The 15884-nt window shown below is 32.9% G+C and overlaps 1 protein-coding gene across 2 annotated transcripts in view; it reads left to right on the top strand.

Moving 5' to 3' along the window:
- ESYT2 (extended synaptotagmin 2) overlaps positions 1-15884 on the top strand; it is a 110512-nt gene that overhangs the window by 82739 nt on the left and 11889 nt on the right. Inside the window, exons 11-17 of one of the 2 annotated variants that reach the window (XM_056799978.1) lie at positions 987-1035; positions 1946-2035; positions 2507-2602; positions 8242-8304; positions 10664-10738; positions 13415-13501; positions 14938-15087. In XM_056799978.1, coding sequence (XP_056655956.1) covers positions 987-1035; positions 1946-2035; positions 2507-2602; positions 8242-8304; positions 10664-10738; positions 13415-13501; positions 14938-15087 — 610 coding nt within the window. The remainder of the gene's footprint in view (positions 1-986; positions 1036-1945; positions 2036-2506; positions 2603-8241; positions 8305-10663; positions 10739-13414; positions 13502-14937; positions 15088-15884) is intronic. The other variant, XM_001373397.5, reaches the window with a different exon arrangement.

Below are 15884 nucleotides of genomic sequence, written 5' to 3'. Positions count from 1 at the left end.
TTTCATTTTCATTTAAAACCCAATTAAATGTTTTTCCTAATCCCTTCTTTATACCAATTCTTCTTTCTCCTTTGTCTTCTAATTGCTTTTTAAAAAGATGTTCAAGTTTTAAGGTTTTCCAAGTAGTGTCTTCTTCCTAATTTGGGGAATGAGGTCATTTTTCTAAATATTAGTGTCCCTTATATCAGGAAAAAAAAACTGCAATTTGGATTAACAATGTGAGCTTTTTTTTTTCCTTTTGAGTAAGTGTAACAATTTAAAAATAGTCGAACTGCAGGACTTAACAGAAATTCAACTTTTTAATAGCTGGCTTAGCTTGCTCTCTCTTCTGTCTCTCATAGGATCCTCTCTCTGTTCCCTTCTCTTTCTCTACAGCAGCTCTGTTGCTGTTTGGACAGATTTTTAGGTTATATATATTTTGTTTGTTCAGTTGTGTCTGACTCTTCATGACCCCATTTGGGATTTTCCTGGCAAAGATACTGGAATGCTTTGCCATTTCCTTCTCTAGATCATGAAGTAACTGAGGCAAACAGGGTAAAATGACTTGTTCAGGATCACATAAGTAGAGTCTGCGGTCACTTTTGAACTCGAAGCTGAGTCCTGACTCCAGGCTTGGTCCTCTCTCCACCATGCCTAGCTGTCCCTCAGGTGGTATATAAACACATCTAACTGAAATATATATTCATTTCTTTAACATAATATTTAATTAATAACTATATCCATTTGCTTGAATTTCTGTACTACCTTCATACAGGTATGTTTAAAAGTGTTCTGTTTGAGGTCAAAGCTCTGCTACTTTGTTATTTCACCTGGAGCCAATAACTTAATGTTTCTAAATTCATTTCCTTCTCTATAAAGTGAGAGTTGTGTTAGATATCCTTAAGATGCCTTCAGACTCTTAATCTGTAATCCTATGATTGCTTCATTTGTAAATAAGTATGTTTAATTTATAGTGCTTTGAAACTGTGATGTTATTATTTCTTTAGTCTTATGATTGATCTGATTGAAGTTGAAAAGGAACGCCTCTTAGATGAAGTAAGTTTCCCTTTGTTAGTTAAAGTCTTTGGGTACCTTTCTGACAGTTTTATCTTAAACCTCTTGATTTTAACATGCCACCTTTGCAAATGTTCTCAAGCAGAATTTGATGAACTAAGTCTATATGTTGATTTAATAAATATTTGTACAGATTACTAAATTTACAATAGCAAAGTTAATTACAAATCAATAACATTTTTGAATGCTTTAGATAGGCACTTGTAGGGGATAGAAAGAAGAAGGTTTGGAAGATAAGATGTAAGTACCCATAAAATTATGTAATAGATTTAATTAACAGCTCAATTCAATAATAGATGTCTTAAGACCAGGTGGGATGTATATACACAGTAAAATCTATAGGAGTTCAGAGGAAAGAATGAAGGTATATCTGGAAAGTATTTAATAGAAAAGTCAGGATGTGCATTGATATTAAAGGAAGTAAAGGATTTTGCTAAATGGAGAAAAATATATTTATTCTACACCTCTGTAATAATAGTATAAGATTTTATCTTCAACATTATAGTTAATAAAATAAGGAGTGAATAAAATTTTACTATGTTGTAATCAGTAAAATATATATATATATGTATATATATACATACATATGTATATAAACAGTTTAAAATACAGCTTTCTCACCTTTCTTTGATGGTAATTCCTATTTTCAGGACTGTTATTAGGATAGTTACTGTTAATAGGACAACATAAACATTTAAACCTAAGTATAAGCACTTGAATTATTCAAATTACAACCTATAAAGTACTGATGCCTCAATGTAATGAAGAACTTAAAGTGTTTATCAATATTAATTTATTTTAAGGCTTTTGATTCATTTCAACAAAATTTTTTGGTAAAAACTTTTGTTCCCCAAATCAGTTAACAAAATAATTGTCCAATGTTTCATTTCAGTGGTTCACTCTGGATGAAGTCCCTAAAGGAAAATTGCATTTGAAACTGGAATGGCTCACATTGATGCCAAATGTTTTGAATCTTGATAAGGTATTGTGTCCATATTCAATCATCTTGCTTTTATTTAGATCAATTCCTTTCAAATTTGTTATGTTCAAAAAAAATGACAGTTATTTTTGTTTTCATATGATTCCTTGTTATTTCTAAGCAAGATTATGTGCCATGTTAAGAAGATTCAAGGCATTTTAAAATCAACTTATAGGACATTTTATCTGATTTACATAAGCTTCAATTTTATGTGATTAATATCATCTTTGTAAGAGCAAAAATTTACTATAAGAGATTAAAGATCCAGATGTCAAATGAACCATTTATTAAACAACTATACAGCAAAGAAAGATCATTGCTGTCAGATTGCATGACATTCATGTTTACTTCTGTATTATCTTACTTATCACTGAACTCATGGAAAGCATTAGATTTAACTGATGTACCTGATTAGTTGAAGTAATGTGTTGAACAGATTGTCAAAATTTTTCTAACAAGTACTTACTTTTTTAGGTGCTGACAGGCATTAAAGCTGACAAAAATCAAGCCAATGATGGCCTTTCTTCTGCGTTGCTTATATTATATTTGGATTCAGCAAGAAATCTTCCAGTAAGTTATACCCTGGTGACTCTCCCTTGGATGTTTCTATTTCCTTTCAGCACTTTTGCTTGAGAATGTGCCCCACTGCTTCTATGAACCACATTGTGCCACATGTTCTAACCTCGGTCATGTTTTTATGTGCACACTGTTAGTCACTTTGTGTCTCAGAAAATAGCCAAAATGCGTTTTAATTTGGTTTAGGAAGCATATTTTGATTTTGATAGTTCTTTCAACTGATCTCATTTATAGGATTTGTGTGTATGTATTGATTTCTCAAACATGAGTAAACTTCTGTGCTTAGGAAACTAAACAATGGATTTTCATCCTTAAAATTAGGAGTGTGACATTAATTCATATCAATCTTGAACCCAAATGACTGAAAATGAGACATATGCATCTCTACTCATTAGAGAGGCAGTAAGCTTTAATGTGGCTCCTAGTTGGCTGTTGGACTACTAATGACAGTGAGGTTTATATTTTCAGCTATGAGCAGTGGATCAGATGGTTTTGTTTAATTGTACTTTTCTACTTTAAGGGAAAGTCTTATTGGGAGAGAAAGGGAGTTGAGAAGTGAAAGCAGTGAAAAAAATCAACAAAACATGAAAAAGCAGTAAAGAGAGACTGATGGGTAAAGAAGGAGGAAAAAAATGATATTAATGATTATGAATTATCAATAAAATGTAAACCAGAAGTAGAAATTATAATTCACTGAAACAGAAAAACAACAAACTGGAATTTAATTTCAAAATCCAACTTGTATTCTTATATTCTAGTTTGATTTGGATTCAGTGGGTAAAATATTTACTTTGTAATTTTCAGATTGTAGAGTAAACTAGAAGAGAATGACAGGTGTGGGTTGGGAGTATACTTCTATTTTTATATGACATTCAAAATTGTTGTTTATGCTTAAAATCCAAGTTTTGATTGTTGTTTATATTAAAGGGGAATATGTAAGCTAATCTTTCTTTAAACATAGCTTTCTTTAAACTTAAAAGTGTCAAAAAATTGTTTTTAAACATTTTCTTAATTTCAATTCAGAATATTGTATACATATATCAAATTTTGAAGCAAATTTGTCCTTTTCAAAAATCAGGTTAAAATTTGGAAAAAAAACACTATGTTAAACTAGAAATATAATATGGTGTTCTCCTAAAATTTTTAGCACAAAAAACTAACAAATGAAGTGCAATTTAATGCTTTTCTTATTTTCAAATGTAGTAGATCTTCCTAGTTGTACCTTCTTGATTGGCTGCATTCATATTCTATTAAATGACTGTTTTTACTTTCCTTTAATGTACAGTTTCATTTAATCTAGTAAAAAAGAAACCTCTTAGGCATCAAATGCTTGACTTTTATTTAACTGACTATTTAACTTCTAATTAACTTGTGAGGACAGTTCTGTACTATAAACCCTAGTAAATATGCAGCTAGAGAATTTTTCCTGTTTTTATTTTGACTCATGGAGAATGTGTATGTGTGTGTGCATAAATTGATATGGGGGTACATATGTACTTTTATAAAATTAAATTGGAGCCATAGCACAACTCATTATTCATATAAGTGCCCCAACTAGTCACCTCTTTTTTCTTTTGACTACTTTTATAGTTTTCTTGATAGAATTAATAAAAAATGAAAGATTATTATTAACTTTACCAAACATTAACACCTTTGATTTTGCTTTACTACTAAGGAAGACATCCAATACTCCTTCACTCTAGTTGCTGCCACATATTTGATTTATGATATAGCTTACACTGTTCCTTTTTTCTTTATAGTTTTCTTTTGAGCTTTTTAAACATTTTCCAAATATGTTTTTACGTGTATGTGTAGGTTTGCACAATTTGCGTACTTTATCTTAAATCAAAAGGAAGAAAATGTATCGTATCTATCCCTGCCTTATATAGAATGCTGTCTTAAACATTTTTTTGGTCAACATGTGTAGTTTATGTGATCTAATATAATTGGACTTTGTGACTCATTTTCTGATAATAGAAACCTTCCAGAGTTGTTATCTTTCGTTCTAATTGTGTTTCTTTTAAAAACCTCAATTTAACTATATTAAACCTTTTAGAATATACTCTGTATTAAAAAAAAAATAAGTTGATCAGGTTAGGGAGTTTCAAGATTATATAACTTGTATAGTGTTAAAGTTTGGAGAATGTAAAAAAAATGAACATGCTTAAAGATTTCATAAAGGTCACTTTGTGCATGAATTATATGGCTGACAGAGGCAAAGAATTTTTGGAAATATTTACTTGCCAAAATACTGACTTTTTAAAAAGCTTGCTCACTGGGTCTTTCTGCGAGCTGTTGTGGAATCCTTTGACTCTTTCTTTACACTCTTATACTAGAAGGGCTTCTTGTGCATTCATTTTACCACAATCCATCACTCTTTGCTTTCTCCTTCCATTTTCACCTTCTTAAGAGTATCTACGAGGGAAACTTTGGGTGTGGCTACTTAAAAGAGAGGAGAGCATCTGGACTAGTCTTTTGTGAAAATACTACCTCAGTCTATAGAGCCCTATTTGTGAGTTCTCTGGTGTTCTACTTTTTTCCTTTTTAATTGGAGACTGCTGGAGTGTGGACTGGTGCTTTTAAAGCAATCAACTTTGGTGGAATGACCAAGCATGCTTATTTGATTTCCTTGCATGGTTTCTACTATTATGCATTTTGTTGTGCTATTTTATATTTTTACTTTTAATGTAAGATTGGTAAGTATATTACATCTTATGATGAGAAGCACAAGCTGAGTGTATTCTTAAGAAGTCATAGATTCAGACCCTTAGATTGATTTTGGCAAAAACAGAAGAATTTTTTGGAGGATTTTTAAGATTATTGATAAAATTCTCCTTGTGATTCCTTTTCAAGTAAGATGTAAAGATGATTTTAGAGCTTCCACTTGTCCTTCTCTTTAGTCCAGTGCCCTGCACCAAAAAAATGATTAGTTTTAAATTTTTAACTAAGCTCTCACTCTATATTTTTTTGCTCTATATTTTAACAATAGTCAACTCTCAATTATCTGTGATGGCAATTGAGGAGTGTCATGTGTGTTTTGCACAAAATAGGTGTCTAATAGTTGTGAGATTTGTAGAAAATCAGACTTCATATTTTTTTCCTTCCTCCTCATTCATGGCTTCTAACAAAGAAAACACTATTATTTATATCTCAGCTTTTTTTCCTGAAGTTCATTTTCTTATGGAGTTGTGCAACCAGTAAAATAATCCCCAAATTATTAATAGAGAGGAAGTAGTTGGAACTTAGATATTTCCCATAATGGGTAGTTGAGAGTTCACTAAAGTCTTGATTCTGATGTGGATACTGGCTTCTTTTCTTCTTTCCCATAATCTCATCCTTTAATGATCTGATTCATTCAATTGATTTTCCCCCCCTCTGATTCTCTATAGTTACTTTCACTTTTTGGTAAAATCACAGATAGCTTCCAACACACACACACATACATACACGCACACAGAGCAAAATTTTAGGTATAAGAATCTTTCAATATTTTGTGAATTAATCGTGAACTTCATTTGACCCTTGAATCTGTGAGAACTGAATGTTCATGATAATTAAAAAAAGAATGTGATATTTTAAAATATATAATATAATATATTCTCTTATTTTTACCTTATAACAATCCTTTATGGTAGGACAAATAGATGATGAAAAAGAGGGTCAAGTAGACTTGACCAGTTTCTCACAATTAGTCACTGGAAAAGCTATACACCTTAAAAAGTAAGGTATCATAAAACAAATATATTGAAAAAGAGATGTATCATATTAGATGTGCCCCATTATTTTTCCCATAAATTATTCTCAATTATTTAATACAATGTGAGTAATTTAAGGAAAGGATTTCTTACCACTTATATAAATTTTTGTTGTTGCTTTACAAGTTTATCAAAGTTAATTTTACTTCACATTAATTTCTATAGAAGCATTATAATAGCATCTTCTCAGAAAAGAAGCTTGTCCTAAACTGAATTGTCAGTGACTGTTAGTGAAGGATTCATGATGATGTAAGACTCTATGACATTTTTGGTCTTCATTGTAAACCAGTGAGCCCATAACCATTGCACTTTAAACATGTTTCAGATCATTGTGCAGAACTTTCCTGAGTCAAGACCTCCTATCATCACTAAATCCCTTCTGCAAGCTCCATTTTATTGTAGGAATTTCATGCATGGGAATCCCTTTTATTTATACTTACAGCTCTCAGAAGTTTAATTTGTATTTCTCTTTACGTAGTTCCCCAAGATTTAATATTAATTTAATATATAAAAATATAGCAGCAGATGCTTTCATCTCACACATGATTTCAGTGATCCTTAAAATTTTTCATACTTGTTCTTCTGATTATATAAAATGAATTAGTTTTCTGTTATATGAATTCTTTAAAATTCAAAATTCTGTATGCCCATCATACTTAAATTGAAGGTTTTGATACCTATAGATTAGTCATAAGTTTCATTTCATACTAATTAATACACATTTCATTTTGGCTTTTGACTATCAATAATTCTTTAATATCTTTGTATCTGATTACATTGATCACTATTTTCCATAGAGGCCTAACTTATGAGAAATGCTTCTAAATTATGCAACTTGGAGAGTATGAGAGGGCAGTAATAAGTCATTTGAATGTCTCATTAATTAGAGATTAGTCAAAAGCAATTGCATCATTTTTTCTAAATTTCAGATTGCCACATCATCAAAAATTGATAGTTACCTTCCATTAGTATAAATGGGTTTACTAGACTGAAAATTTTGGTTCACTGTTTGGAATTAACTACAGCAAAATGATAAGAAAATTTTGCACATAACAAACTAAAACAGTTTAGATAATTTTGGAAATGTGAAAATAATAGATTGAGAACTTGTTCTTATCTTTAAAGGGGAAGGAAGTGTTGGGGTATTATAGAAGTGATCATTTAAGTTCTAAGGAGAGTCAAACATGAAACTTACAAAATTTGAGAGCTAAAAGGTATCTACTGACCCAGTCTCATTTTTTTAGGTAAAGGAACTAAAGCCCTGCAAATTATGAGTTATCGTTCATTCAAGTTCACACAGCTAACTGGTGACAGAATCGAGACAAGAGGTCACCAGATGTTTCTCTTCAGGGCCATTTTTTTAAAACTACATTGGATAAAATACAGGCTTTTAAGTATGATAACCATTTAGTCATGTCATATTGTGACTTACTTTAGAGTCTACTTTTTCTTTTTTTCCCTTGAGGGCAATTCATAGTCCAGTTGACATTTTATTTTTAACCATAGTTGGTGCAAACAAGGGCTAGGACTGGGACAGAAAAATAGTGTATCAACCCTGGCCTAAAAGCTTATTGTTGTGTTGTTGTTGTTGTTGTTGTTGTTTTTTAATGCAAAAGTGTGAGGAAAAAGAAAAGATATTAGAGAGGATAGTTACATTTTGGAATATTTGCAGATTAAATATTGTTAATTCTTGTGCTTGAAGAAATGTGAACAAATGGCTTTTACTGTTTGCTTTTTTAATTTTGTTGTTTTGGTGGTGGACTTTTTGTTTTTATTTTTAAATTTTGGATTCCCATTTTTGTGTCATTAACCTTACATGAGCTCCCCATTGCATGTTGTATTAACCCTTGGTATATTCATTTTCTTCTGACTTGAAAGAGTAATCCATTAGAATTTAACCATGATGGCTTGAAGAAGGCTGCAGTTCAGAAAGCTTTAAAGGTAAACTAATACAGTTTTCCATTAAGGTATCAAAGTTAACTGAATCATGTTGAAAGAGATGAACCTTTAGTTTTCATATCAACTTGTCATAAATTATTTAATATCTTACAATAGTTGTTGGCATGAATTAAAAAAAAAGACATTTTACTTCCAAGGGTTAGTGGTAAGGAGATTTTAAATCCACTTTGCAGGTCAATATAAATATTTTCACAGTTAGTTAGAAGTTCACTAGTTTCACTAGTTAGTTAGAAGTCACCTGGTTCAGCATCTACCTGGTCAGGAATTCTTCCTTCATCTTTAAAAATTTTTTTCAGCTCTTAATCTCTGATCCTATTCACTCTCACAAGAGCTCATTTAGCTTCTACTTCCAGGGCTCTTGTGGAGGAGTAGCACAACCATGGCTGCTTGGGGGTTGTTCTAATGGTTGGGAATTTTGTCTGCTTCTCTGCAACTTTCTATCTGTCATTCATAGTTTTTCCTCTAAAGCTGAACAGAACAAGGCCAATCCCTTTGATTATAATTTAATATCCTTTACACTATATAGTAAGCCTCAGATATGTTAACTGTCTTAAACCCATGTTTTAATTGATTTAAATTTCTCAAAATTACTATTTTATTTGAATCTCACCAAATCTGATCTTTAGTCATTTTATTGACCAGCTTTCTATAAACACTAAATGATCATTTCTTCCAGCATGATGAGTTAATAAGCTTATAAGGTCCATCGTTGAATCTCAAGTTATGTCTTTTGGTACTCTTTGGTGATAGCTTTTCTTTGGAAGCTTTAAATCTCCATTAAATGAGGTATATTGAAAACTGAGCTCCACTTCCTAAAAGGCAAAGTTTTGACATCATTCTGTTTGGTAGAAGTATCTCTGCTCTTGATGAAGATCAATTTTATAATTTTTCACTAGTTTTAAAAAATATGTTTGTCATGAATGTTTAGAATCTATTAAGTGTTTATATATAGATGCTCCTGCCCAAGAAAATTCTGCCGCTTCAAGTATTCATTCAACAAATGTTGATTTATACTATCACATCTACAAAAATTAGTTTAAACTTGAATAGTAAGGGAGAATTAGAAATGTTTCATATAGTACATAAAATAGGTTTTGCTTTAAAGGTGAAGTTAGCTATTGACTGCTAGCTAGTGAACTGGAAGAAGCAATAACTCTCACTGGAGCTGAATTGAATAAAAAGACTAATGACATCATTGAACATCCCATTTTGGTATCCTATTGTACAATAGTGAACTTGCTATTACAGTGACAACTTAGTCTAAGCTGTCTGTCTTTTTAGAGGTGAATTACTCCTATAGCCCATAGTGTGTTTATGAAGCAATTATAAGCAATTATCCTCAACATACATCACTGTAATCCTAAACTGAAATTCTCCTCCACCCCAACCAAATACTCTTGATGTTCTTTGTTTTCCTATTGAACACAATTTGCTAGATTCTTTAAGATTGGTTCTAAAACATTGCAACCAGAAAGAACTTTTGGAGACCTTATGTGCTATAATTAATTTCCACTAACTCATTTGTTTAATTTATGTTTAACTTATGTTAGTCTCTTGTGGGGCTAAGTTCTAAATAAACCTCATTACTGTGCATTTTGCTTTTTTGTCATATTTTCTTGTCAGCTGCTTATGCTAAAGTTTCATTTCTTACTATATTATCTTATTTCTGAAGTTATTGTTGGCTTACATATATGTGTTTTTAATGTATAGTGATTTGAAAATGTCATTTATTCTTCCTGTTAGACTGCTAAATAACTAGTAGGCAAGATTCAATATTTAGATATACTTGGCAAAATGTGGGAATACATATGGCACTTTGGAGTTTTTCTCTGTTTCTACCAAAGGAATGTTTTAATTACTTTAGTAAATTATTACTAACTTAAATATTTCTTCTTCTGGAAGAATTGTTTCTTCTAGGTTGTGCTTATTTCATGTATTTTTTTTCCATTTTCATCCATTCTGCTTTCTTCATTTTGTCATCTTAACCATGCTAGCTTTAAAAATGATAATGTGCATTAAAAAATGAAAAAGGTTATTACATTTTTCTAAAGTAACTTGCTATTTAAAAGAAAAAATATCCTAAATTGTAAGTAAGTAAACAGCCACTTTATTCTTAATTCAGTCACATGATAGATATAATTCTGGCTTTGAACTTTGTTTAGGAATTGTCTTCTGATTTGTTCTTGAGTGATGCCCACAGTGTAAGCATTAGGAAGTAATAGAAAGGCACAAGGACCAATAAGAAAGAGAAAGAATTTGTAAGTCAAAGATTAGCATTTTTAATAAGAATAAAATACTTTTTAAGTGTTTATTTTGTTGTTTTTGTTGTTAATGTTATTAGTCTGGGAAGAAAATAAACAGCAACCCCAACCCTCTGGTCCAAATATCAGTTGGACACAAGGCCCAGGAGAGCAAGGTAAGATAATAATATTTTCATTTAAGTATTCATTTAACATTCTGGAAGCATTTATTTCATGCCTTTTACATGACAGATATTGAGAATAATAAAAACGAATATTAAATGGTCTTATCCCTCAAAAAAATGAAATTCTAATCAAATGTTTACTTTTGTGCCAAAGGGGACTGCCCCTAATTTGGCTTTTTGTCAATGCGCCTAGCAAAACATTGGTTTTGTTTTTTCTCTTTTCTATTTCTCCCTAACTATTATAATTTCATACCTGGTATGTTTACAAGCCGCATCGGGGGAAACTAGTCTTCCTTGGGCCTCAGGGGGATGGTGAATTTTAAAACTACTTCACCCTACTCAGGCTGTACTTTAGAAGATCTAATTTATCTATTTCCTGATTAGTAACAATGGAGATACTTGATTTAATAGAATCAGGTCTTGGGAACTACACATTTATCCACCCTACTCAGCTTATCAAAGTCAGGATGCTTGCACCATACTTAAAGATTTAATTATCTGAGGAAATGGCCTTCAACAGACATGTGCAGAAAAAGTGGACAGACCCCTGGCTGTCCTAAGTCAAGCTAAGCTATCATTGGTACAGATGAGACGCAGGAAAGTGATGTAAAACCATCTATATAAGGCATGTCACTTGCTCTCTCTCCCTCTTTCCCTGGAGAGGCTACTCTGGCTGGCAGCATGCTAAATGTTCCGACATCTTGGCTTGGTGACAGCTATTGTCTGGGTTTGGCAGTGAGTTTGCCCTTGAGTTGATTCAGGTTCAGGCATCTTGGCTGAGCCCTTTGGAGTTCAGGCTGATTCCTTCCTCCTTACTTTTCAAAAACCTTATCTTCCTAGAGCCTCTGGTCTTCCTCCTGGTACTAGTCAGGCAGGAGAAATCCTACACCTTTTTCCTTCTTCCTTCTTCTTAATTTCTTTCCACTATATCGATTAAATCACCATAAATTTCCAGCTGACTTGGTTATAATGTTTTTATATATTTTGGATATCCATGGCGACCAAATAATTAACATAGTAAAGGTCACAACGCTAAATTTTCCTTTACAGTACACCCTGTACACAGTTAAGTGGAGAGACAATGGGACAGGACTATTCTTGTTATTTCTCTACCCCTTGCTGGGAGGAGATCCCCCTACCAAGAAAGATCAGGACTTTGCCACAGACCCAGAGTCCTCGAGCGTTGATCTGGGGGTACTGAGCTCAGTGACCTGCTGGGGACTTTCCCCAGCCTGGATGTGTCACAGATGGGATTTTAACCCAAGTCTTTGGGACTCAGGCCAGCTCTCTATCCTTTGTGCTATGCTTTCTTATGTGTAAAAATGAATTAATACAGAGATACTTGTATAAAAGATATTTATGCAAAATGAATATAAAGTAATAGGGATGGGATTCAGAACCAGGGAAATCAGGAAAGGTTTCTGGTAGGAGGAAGCCCTTTACTTGAGCCTTAAAGGGGAGGGACCTAAGGGTCCAAAAAGTCCAGCTGAACAAGGAGGACCTTTTAGCTTTGGGGGACAGGGGATGAGAAGGCTGTGGAAGGAGGAACATCAAGTAGGCTAGTTTGACTGGAATGTAGCATACAGTAGGAGGAGGCATGATGTGGATATATTTATCAGCCCTGGGGAACAAGGCCATTATAGATGGGAGTTAGGCTACAAAAGGGTTTAAAATTTTAGAAAGAAGAGTTTGTATTTTACCCAATGAGCACTCGTGAGTTTTCTCCTCACTGTTGCCAGCATTAGGGATAAATTGTCATATGGCAAGTAGATCATTCTTAAAGTAGAAAGACAGTGTGGAAATCACACTGTTGTCCAGTTAATTCAGTGGCAAACCTGGTCCTTTCTTTTCCATCTTAATCACAAATTAATATATAAGCTCCATCACAAATTAATATATAAGCTCCTAGGTATATATGCACTGTGCTAAGAAAAATGGGGAACTAATTACCATTAAAATATATTTGTATGTTTGGCAAGTTTTCTTTCTTTTTTTAAAGAACATTTTTATATTCATCATTTCCAATTACATTGAATAGGAGTATTATATTTATTATAGTGATTACCTGTTTCTGTCCAATAAAGTTATAGTAAGAATTTTCAAATCATGTTGATGAATTTTTTTGTCATATAGAGTTCATCAGTTCATTTGGTAATTTATTGATCTCTCCTACAAATGCTGAATGCTTTGCAATCAGCAGGTCTAAAAATAGGTATTTGATGTTAATCAAAATAGTTGTCTCTTTTATAGAAGCCAGTTAAGAACCTTTGGGAAGAACACTGGCATATGCAGATGGAGAAATTACTTCCATGATGCCCTGAAACAGTTTGGGTTTCCTTTTTTTTTTTTAACCCATGCCTTCTTTCTTACATACTAAATATTGATTCTAAGATAGAAGAGTAGTATAGACTAGGCAAACTGAGTTAAGTGACTTGCCCAGGGTCATAGCTAGACTGTGTCTGAGGCCACATTTGAACCCAGGTCCTCCTGTCCCCAGGCCTGGGTCTCTATCCACTGTTCATCCTGGTTGCTCCTGGACTTTCTTTCAATCTCATCATCTAAATTTCAGTTCTGAAAGTTTAAAACTTTATCATTTAATATTGTGTTAAATAACTGAAGTCATTTTGAAGGTCGGCTACATAATTGATATGTGACTACTTCTTTCAGATTCGATATAAGACCAATGAACCTGTCTGGGAGGAAAACTTCACCTTCTTTGTTCATAATCCCAAGCGTCAGGACCTTGAAGTTGAGGTATTTTGCTTGCTTTCTCTGCCCCTACTCCCCCCCCCCCCCCCATCACTACTTTTGAATTGTGGAATCATAAGACCCACCCAGAAAGCAAGAGGGGGAAAAGGAGTAGAGAGGGATTTATTTGGCTCTTGATTTTTGAAATTTGCCTTCTGACTTTTATTTCCCAATCTTGTCCGAAAGAAAAATAAATTTTTTCTTTTTTAAAAAAATTTAATTTTTTTTCTTTTCTTGAAACTATTGCCACACATTCTAAGCCTTAGTTAACTTTTACTAGAATTTTTTTCCTATTTCCTCCCTTCTTTTTTTCTCAGCTTGTTTACATGTGTGTGTGTGTGTGTGTGTGTGTGTGTGTGTGTGTGTGTGTGTGTGTATATCTCCTAAGAGAATTGAGAATAAGTAGTCAACTTTCTGGGTACAGTGATCCTTAAAATGTCGGAGCAAACTCTGATAACATCTTTCATCCGGACTCTTTTAACTCTATTTTAATGACTATTTTACCTTCCTTTTGTTCTTTGAGATGTTCAGTTTTCCACTTTATTTTTAAGCAGGAAAACTTTAAATTCCATTAATTAATTCCCATGAGAGTCTAAAAATGCTGTAGTAATTGTAAAAAGATTTATATGGCAATTAGTTATGATGTCAACACAAATTATTGCTGGATGTAGTAACATACTTGTAATCTCTGCTGCTGGGGAAGGAAGTTAAAGCAGGTGGATCACTTATTCTCAGGAGGTCTGCACAGCAATGTACTAAGCTGATTGGTTGTCCATATGAAACAGGTTGTTACTCTTTCTACATATTAATATGAGTTAATATTAATATGACTACATATTACTATGATAAAACTCTTAGAGTGAGGCATCCCACTGAATGGTGAACAAGGCCATGTCAGAAGTGGAATTAGACCTAGAAGAGACTAGTAAAGTAACAGTATGGGCAAAACAGGGAGACCCAGTCTCTGGAGGATGAAAAAATTGTTTCATCTATATTAATTATAATCCTCTAGGTATGAACTTCATGAAGTGTAAAACCAAAAAGTTTTTCCACTATAAATACACTATATGTGTATTTATTGCATTATTCTTCCATTCTATTCATGTTAAGACTAATATAGGAATGCTATATGTTCCCAAAGGGGTTAAAAGAGTCTCTTTTCTGACCCCTAATAGATTTAGATGTTCTGTCATCTCTGAGCCCAAGTGTTTCCTGTTACCATAAATGAAAGTATGATCTGTATTCCAGACAATGTATTTGTAGAATTTATAATTTCCTGATATTGATTTATATCTTAGTAAAGATCTACAATGCGCTAATCAGTTAGGTAAGGATATGCCTAAGTAAAATCAGTTTTGCCAAAACTATCTTTTCCTTCATTTACCTACAGTATTTCCCTCCACAGATACGAAACATATAGCCTGCTTTTTTATTTCTTGTAGGTCAAAGATGAACAGCATCAGTGTTCCTTGGGGAACCTGAAGATTCCTCTCAGCCAGCTGCTGGCAAGCGACGACTTGACTATGAATCAACGGTTCCAACTCAGTAATTCTGGTCCAAACAGCACTATCAAAATGAAGATTGCCCTCAGGGTATTTATAGTCTTTAGAAATCAATATAGTATAGAAGAAGAACTTTAAAGATTTGCTTTATACTTTTTTGGATTTTTCCATCCAAGTACATTTGGCCAATTTGTATTTATAAGAAGTTTTGTAGGCTCTTTGAACAACTTGAATGAATAAACTGACATGGTTTGTACATAAAATTAGGTGATACTTGAACAACAGTCAGCATTTATTATTCACTTTCTAAGGGACAGAAACTGACCCAGACACTAGGCTACAAAGTCTCTCTCTCTCTCTCTCTCTCTCTCTCTCTCTCTCTCTCTCTCTCTCTCTTTCTCTCTCTCTCTCTCTCAATGAATATTTATTGAATTACTACTTACATACTACACATTCTGGTCTATCTTCATGAATTATATATGAAAGAAAAATCATTCCCCATTCATTATAATGAATAATTTCTATTCTCAAGGAGCTTACACTATCGAAAGAGAACTTATATGTGTGTTTATATATAAAATAACATGCCCAGCAAGTAAATATAAGGTAATTAAATATAAGGTAGTGAGAAAGACACTAGCAGTTGAGGGGATTGGGAAAGATATTGTATAAAAGGTGATTAAATTTTTCACCTCAGAGATGAAGGAAGAGAGTACATTTCTGCCATAGGCAATGGTTCATACAAGGCAGGGAGATGATATAAGGATTGCCATGTGTGATGAACAAGGAAAAGTCAGTTTGGCTGAATTCTAGAGCCAGGGTCAGGGGAGAAACACATCCTTAAGGAGCTTAGAAAGATATTTTGGAAGCAGGTTTTGAAAGGCTTT

Source organism: Monodelphis domestica, chromosome 5 (assembly GCF_027887165.1).
Source record: "Monodelphis domestica isolate mMonDom1 chromosome 5, mMonDom1.pri, whole genome shotgun sequence".
Classification (NCBI taxonomy): domain Eukaryota; kingdom Metazoa; phylum Chordata; class Mammalia; order Didelphimorphia; family Didelphidae; genus Monodelphis; species Monodelphis domestica.
Note: the sequence above shows the minus strand (reverse complement) of the source record. Positions and strands in the feature narration are given on the sequence as shown.